Source organism: Perca fluviatilis, chromosome 20 (assembly GCF_010015445.1).
Source record: "Perca fluviatilis chromosome 20, GENO_Pfluv_1.0, whole genome shotgun sequence".
NCBI lineage: Eukaryota > Metazoa > Chordata > Actinopteri > Perciformes > Percidae > Perca > Perca fluviatilis.
In genome coordinates, this window is record NC_053131.1 from 32,819,912 (window position 1) to 32,827,103 (window position 7,192).

The window sequence follows — 7,192 nt, forward strand, 5'->3', positions numbered from 1 at the left end:
GTACGTGTCCCCCTAGCGGTAGTCTGGAGGACTGCAGGGGGTACGTCTCCCCCTAGGGGTACTCTGGTGGACTGCAGGGGGTACGTGTCCCCCTAGGGGTACTCTGGAGGACTGCAGGGGGTACGTCTCCCCCTAGGGGTACTCTGGTGGACTGCAGGGGGTACGGGTCCCCCTAGGGGTACTTTGGAGGACTGCAGGGGGTACGTGTCCCCCTAGGGGTACTCTAGAGGACTGCAGGGGGTACGTGTCCCCCTAAGGGTACTCTGGTGGACTGCAGGGGGTACGGGTCCCCCTAGCGGTAGTCTGGAGGACTGTAGGGGGTATGCAAGATTTTTTTGCAAAATGTTTTTCAGTTACAAGGCTGTAGTACCTCTTTTATATAGACTTTTTTCGTCGCCTTCTTTGGACCTATTCCTTCCTTCCTTCCTTCCTTCCTTCCTTCCTTCCTTCCTTCCTTCCTTCCTTCCTTCCTTCCACTGTCTCTTTTTTCAAGTTTGTCGTTTTTTCAGAGTTTTTATTGCTGTTTTTGAAGTTTTTATTGCTGTTTTTGACCTACTCTTGCCTTCCTTCCTCCTTTCTACCGTCTTTTCCCAGGTTTTTCTCTCCTTTCTCCATCAGCATTTAAATATTTTCCAGGTCCAAGGCTGTTGTTTAGTAAATCCATCGCTGGCATCGCTGTATTCTTCCTCTTCATAGAGACTTTATTTTTATTTATTTTTTTCTACCAAAAATGATCTGCGCTGGTTACGGGGTACATGGCTTAAAAACAACTGTTCAAAAGGGGGAACAATTATTGAAAAAAGATTGAGAACCACTGACGTAGACTCTGGGGAAAATAGGGTCAAAACAGGTTGAAAAATACAGAAATGTCCTTTTTTTTTTTTTTATCTATCCTTATGTGTGCTGGCTTTCATTACTGCAGTGTCTGTCTCACTGAAATGAAAGTTGTAATAAACTGTGTGTGTGTGTGTGTGTGTGTGTGTGTGTGTGTGTGTGTGTGTGTGTGTGTGTGTGTGTGTGTGTGTGTGTGTGTGTGTGTGTGTGTGTGTGTGTGTGTGTGTGTGTGTGTGTTTTCAGGCAATGGTGGCGTGTTACCCAGGAAACGGGGCGGGTTACGTCAAACACGTGGACAACCCGAACTGCGACGGACGCTGCATCACCTGCATCTACTACCTCAACAAGAACTGGAGCGCCACGGTGCGTTTACTGTCCATCTCTTTATGATGAGTCATGTTTAGAGCCCGGCCGATAACGATAATATGATACGATATTATTATAATCCTTTTATCGGTCGGACTCTAGTCGTGTTTATTGATGGAGATCAGGGAATTTTAAAAAGGTTTTCAAAAGGTTTTTTTAATGTCTTGAGTTTAATTCGAAGTTGAACAGTGATTTGCTCGGCATATCCATCTGGGAACTTTCCGTTGGAGAACTTTTGGGAAGGGGGGCGAAAATCCTGGTTAGCTGATTGGATAAACCATCTGTCTATCACCACCTATAGTTGGTGATAGACGGGGCCAAATCAACCAATCAGATCAAACCTCATGGCCGAAACCAGTCGGGAGAAGAGCAGAAAAAACATCTTTTCCTCCCGAGAAAAGATTTGCTCTTCTTCCAATGAAGGAATACTTTCTAATTCGGATAAAACTTGCCGAGATAGCTACGCTCATCTCATCCGTGGAAGCCGCCACGTTGTTTAGACCGAACAGTCGCTTCTCGTTGCGTCTCACCTAAACCTGCCTCAAAACTCAACGCTGATTGGTCGGTCGTTTGACGAACCAAATTTTCTCTAATCTCAAGATGCCAGACTGATCTGAGAGTAGAAAACTGGAGCTCGCCAGATCAGGACGCTCTCACGAGGCTAGTTTCCAGATGATGTTGAGAGGAAATGTTGCTGATGTTTGTGTGTGTGTGTGTGTGTGTGTGTGTGTGTGTGTGTGTGTGTGTGTGTGTGTGTGTGTGTGTGTGTGTGTTTCGTTGATCTAGGAGCACGGTGGCGTCCTCAGGATCTTTCCGGAGGGGAAATCCTACGTGGCCGACATCAAGCCGCTGTTCGACCGGCTGCTGTTCTTCTGGTCCGACCGTAGGAACCCACATGAGGTGCAGCCCTCCTACGCCACCAGGTAACCACCCAGCTGGTCTACATCCACATCCGGGCTCGCTCCGATGCTCCGATGTCCGTCCCTCTTCCTCTTTCTTTGCGTTGGCATTCTAGCCTCCGGTGGATTTATGAGGACTATGTACAGTACGTTTTCGTTGCAAGAAAGTCACATAATATACAGTACAGGCCAAAAGTTTGGACACACCTTCTCATTCAATGCGTTTCCTTTTTATTTTCATGACTATTTACATTGTAGATTCTCACTGAAGGCATCAAAACTATGAATGAACACATATGGAATTATGTACTTAACAAAAAAGTGTGAAATAACTGAAAACATGTCTTATATTTTAGATTCTTCAAAGTAGCCACCCTTTGCTTTTTTTTGATAACTCTGCAAACCCTTGGTGTTCTCTCAATGAGCTTCATGAGGTAGTCACCTGAAATGGTTTTACCTTCACAGGTGTGCTTTGTCAGGGTTCATTAGTGGAAGTTTTTCCCTTATTAATAAAAAAATAACTGGGGGTTCGGTGTCTTGCTCAGGGACACTCTGACATGTGGCCGGATGACCTGGGATTGATCCGTCAGCCTCGTGGTTGTGGGGCAACCATTTTACCTCCGGGCCACAAGTACAAAACCCTGGTAGAAATATATTTAGTTGGTTAGATTTCACCTCTGCAGTGACGTAACAAACCTACAATGAATACATTTCAATGGTTCAAGTGTTCACTGAAGACAGAAACACTACAGACACAATCAAACACCAATCATTGGCACCACCTGCTGGTCTCAATGTGTAGTTACACTCAAACATTCACCTTATATAGTAGGGGTGGGGGGAAAAAATCGATACAGCATAGTATCGCAATATTTTCTGTGGCAATACTGTATCGATACACAGACGCCATGTATCGATCTTTTATGATATATGTGTTGGTCAGTCTGTCTGCTTGACAATCTGATTTTGCAGCAATACAATTGAAGTGAGATGAACAAACAGAGAAATGTATCTTTTTAGATAAAACAAATGTTGACAAAGTTTCCTTTTGGGGACATAATTTGAAATTGGGGAAAATTTGAAGTTGGAAAAAAGGTAATGAATTGCAATATATCGCAGAATATTGCAATATGTTTGAAATCGCAATAATATCGTATCGTGACATAAGTATCGTGATGATATCGTATCGTAAGGCCTCTGGTGATTCCCACCCCTATTATATAGAGGCTAATATGTTTAAAGGAACGCCGACTTATTGGGAATTTAGCTTATTCACGGTAACCCCCAGAGTTAGACTAGTCCATACAGACCCTTCTCATCTCAGTGCGTGCTGTAACGCTGTCTGACGGCTCCAGCATTAGCTTAGCCTAGCACAGATCCTGCAGGTGTGACTAACGTTTCGATGTAAGGTTACATCTTCATCAGAGTCCTTGGAGAGAATGGGCAATCAAGCCCTTACTAAGAATCATCAACAGGTGTGCTTGTGCGTAAGAGGGGCGTTGGCTACCTGAAGACACACCCATCTCAACCAAGGTGTTACACTCATTAATCAGTCATTAAAGGGCAGATGCCCACAAACAGGTCAAAAGTGATTAAACAACAGACATAGAAATGTTCACATTGCAATAGGAATAAAAGTAAATTATCTTAAATACTATATTTTAACATACTTTGACATTAGAGAAAGCAAGTCAGATTAAATTCTTCATTTAAACCTAGAGGTTCTAAAGTGCCGAGTGTACGTATCCAAACATTTACATGACTCATACAGACGTGTGAAGACACTAAATGTCCCGACATGAAGTTAGTCGACAATGTGTTCAAATGGTTATCCCTCCTGTCGTCCTCTGGGCCACATTTGACCCTTTTTTGAAAAAGGTTTCTGTATCAGAAATTTGGGTTTCTTTCAACCTAATTTTAAAACCAAATGGATGGATCTGGAAAGATGGATGGTTCCGTACAACGTTGTTCACAAGTTAAATAAATGATCAGTTCACTACTTTCATTGAATTTTGGGTGTTTTATTCAAATGTATAGCATTTAAAGAAAAATTGATAAAAGAACGTTGAAAAACGTAGGAAAGAAATGTCAAAAACATCGGAAAAAGTCACAAAAATGTCGGGAAAATCTTCAAAAATGCCAGGAAAAGTGACAAAAACTTTGAAAAAAGTGACAAAAAAACGTGGCAAAAGTTTTAAAATGAACGTCAAAAAAGCGCATTGACGGAAACTTCGTTGAAAAAGACGACCAAAACGTTGGAATTGTTTTTATATTAGAAATGATCAGTTCACCACTTTCATTGAATTTGGGTGATTAATTCAATTTTATAGCATTTGGAAATTCTTTTATGAAAGAACATTGAAAAAAGTGGCAAAAATGTCAACAACATGTCAGAGTACTGTCTCAGAGTACTGTCTCAGAGTACTGTCTCAGAGTACTGTCTCAGAGTACTGTCTCAGAGTACTGGCTCAGAGTACTGGCTCAGAGTACTGGCTCAGAGTACTGACTCAGAGTACTGATGTGGTCTGTTGTGGTTTCTGTTTTCAGGTACGCCATCACAGTTTGGTATTTTGACTCTGAAGAGAGAGCGGAGGCCAAGAGACGCTTCAGAGACTTGACAGGTACAAATACACAAGTATTTATAAGTATTTTGTTTTGATCACTTTAGTTGTTACCTTGTCAATGGATAGTCGATAATCTGTTGGAATTTATTTCAGTCTGTAAGTAATTATACAAACAATGACGCAAAAACACAATGGAAATCCCACTTTTTTCGACATACTATGACTTTATTATGACTTTTTCGAAATACTTTACTAGGACTTTTTTTCAACATGCTATACTAGGACTTTTTTGGATATACTATGATGTTTTTGTGACTTTTTCGACATACTATACTATGACTTTATTATGACTTTTTCGAAATACTTTACTATGACTTTTTTTCGACATGCTATACTATGACTTTTTGTGACTTTTTTGGATATACTATGACTTTTTTTCTACATACTATACTATGACTTTATTATGACTTTTTCGAAATACTTAACTATGACTTTTTTTTGACATACTATACTATGACTTTTTGTGACTATTTATTTAATACTATGCTATGACTTTTTATGAGCAAAATATCACATACTTTGATACCTACATACTTACCTTCCTACATTTTGTTCCTTTGACTGAATTTCTATTCTTATTCGCTTGTTTCATGTGTCGCAGCTCCAGCTGATAGTTTGCCAACGTCGCCGCCTGGTGTTTGACACCCTGGTCTGCAGTAGAGGACGGCAGGACTCTCAAAGCTTTCTGGGAAAGCTAAAACAAAAGGATAAAAAAAAAAAAAGATCACTCTGGAGGAGTCGAGGGGGTTTACACTCTGCATCCCGTCGCCGCTCCGGTTGTTGGCAAGAACCTGATGAACGACGCGTTCAAGTAACCTGCAGCTGCTCTGGACTTTTCCTGCTTTACGTGACGTTTGTGCAATACTCTCTATGAGATGGAGGAAAACAGTGGACTGCACCTTTTTTAAGCCTTCGTCTCGCTTCAAACTAGAGGAGGAGGAGAGATGGCAAACGGTCTTTGAAGTTTACAGACAGCAAGACATCAGAGACATGATGCTTACACTGCTGTGTGATAGAAAGGTGTGTTGTTCTGGAGAAAGTGAGCACGACTTAATGCGTGCATCGAAGAAAACAACTTGTATGCAAAACAGTGATCTTGTTTGCACAGAATATGGAAATGTTTCGTGTTCGAAAAACCTTTTCTTGTACACACAAGACAATAGACATCAGGGGGGGGCTCCGTAAGAGACTTAATTGTTAAATGTTAAATGTAAGCTTGACTGTAGGCAAATTCCGCATGTTCAGCATTGAACTAGAAGTCCTCTAATTTACGCTAGCAATAAATTGAAAGTTCACTAATTGAACACTTTACAGTTTACCTGAAATTACTACCAAATTAATAGTTCTTTCCTGGAAACTTTATAGGAAATTTGACAAATAAATGTTAACAAAGAACTTCTTTTGTTTTTCTTAACAAACACAGATTACTTTTTTGGAAACTTTCAAGAGCATCTGTGCATTGATGAAACTGCTCAAGAACTGTGTGGAAAGTTACAAAAGGCCAATAAATTATATATATATATATATATATATATATATATATATATATTTTTTGTCAAGTTAATATTTCTCAGGATAACCTATTAGTATATAATATCATTTAGGAACCGATATTGATTTTCCGGTATTGGTATTCAAATTTCTTTCACGATAGTCAGCCCTATTGTGAACGGATGAATAATTGATGCTCCGTTCAAACGGCTCCACAAAAACATCTTTAAGCCCAAGTCGCCATCTTATACCGCCTTTCTCACTGCAGCCGGAGATACGTTTTAATGCAACATGTTGTTGTAACTGCACTGTTTGGTGAAAGAGAAATATTTTGTCTATCTACATTCACTGAATGCTATGGAAACTGTCACAATGTTTACCGACTTGTGGAATAAAATTTAATATTGTGTTTTGTTTCTTGACTGTTTTATTGTACATATAAAAATGTTGATTAAAAAAGTCTTGGTATAGTATGTCGAACAAAGTAAAAAGTCATACTATAGTATGTCGAACAGAGTACAATAAAGTCATACTATAGTATGTTGAAAAAAAGTAAAAGAAAAAGTCATAGTGTATATAGTATGTCGAAAAAAGTACAACAAAGTAATAGTATAGTATGTCGAAAAAAAGTTCAAAAAAGTAATAGTATAGTATGTCAAAAAAAGTCATAGTATAGTATGTCGAAAAAAGTAAAAAAACAGTCAGTATAGTATGTTGAAAAAGAGTTAAAAAAAAGTCATAGTATGTCAAAAAAAAGTACAATAAAGACATAGTATAGTATGTCGAAAAAAGTACAACAAAGTAATATAGTATGGTGAAAAAAGTACAACAAAGTTATAGTATAGTATGTTGAAAATAGTAAAGCAAAGTCATAGTATAATATGTCGAAAAAAAGTACAATAAAGTCATAGTATAGTATGTCGAAAAAAGTACGATAAAGTCAGTATAGTATGTTGAAAAAAGTCATAATATAGTATG

The 7,192-nt window shown here is 39.2% G+C and overlaps 1 protein-coding gene across 1 annotated transcript in view; it reads left to right on the top strand.

The window, feature by feature from the left end:
* The window catches only part of egln3 (egl-9 family hypoxia-inducible factor 3), a 19,257-nt gene extending 12,634 nt beyond the window's left edge, over nucleotides 1–6,623 (top strand). The window contains exons 2-5 of the mRNA XM_039786392.1: nucleotides 1,078–1,197; nucleotides 1,987–2,123; nucleotides 4,647–4,720; nucleotides 5,325–6,623. Coding sequence (XP_039642326.1) covers nucleotides 1,078–1,197; nucleotides 1,987–2,123; nucleotides 4,647–4,720; nucleotides 5,325–5,365 — 372 coding nt within the window. The 3' untranslated portion in view covers nucleotides 5,366–6,623. The remainder of the gene's footprint in view (nucleotides 1–1,077; nucleotides 1,198–1,986; nucleotides 2,124–4,646; nucleotides 4,721–5,324) is intronic.
* The last annotated feature ends 569 nt before the right edge of the window (nucleotides 6,624–7,192 follow it).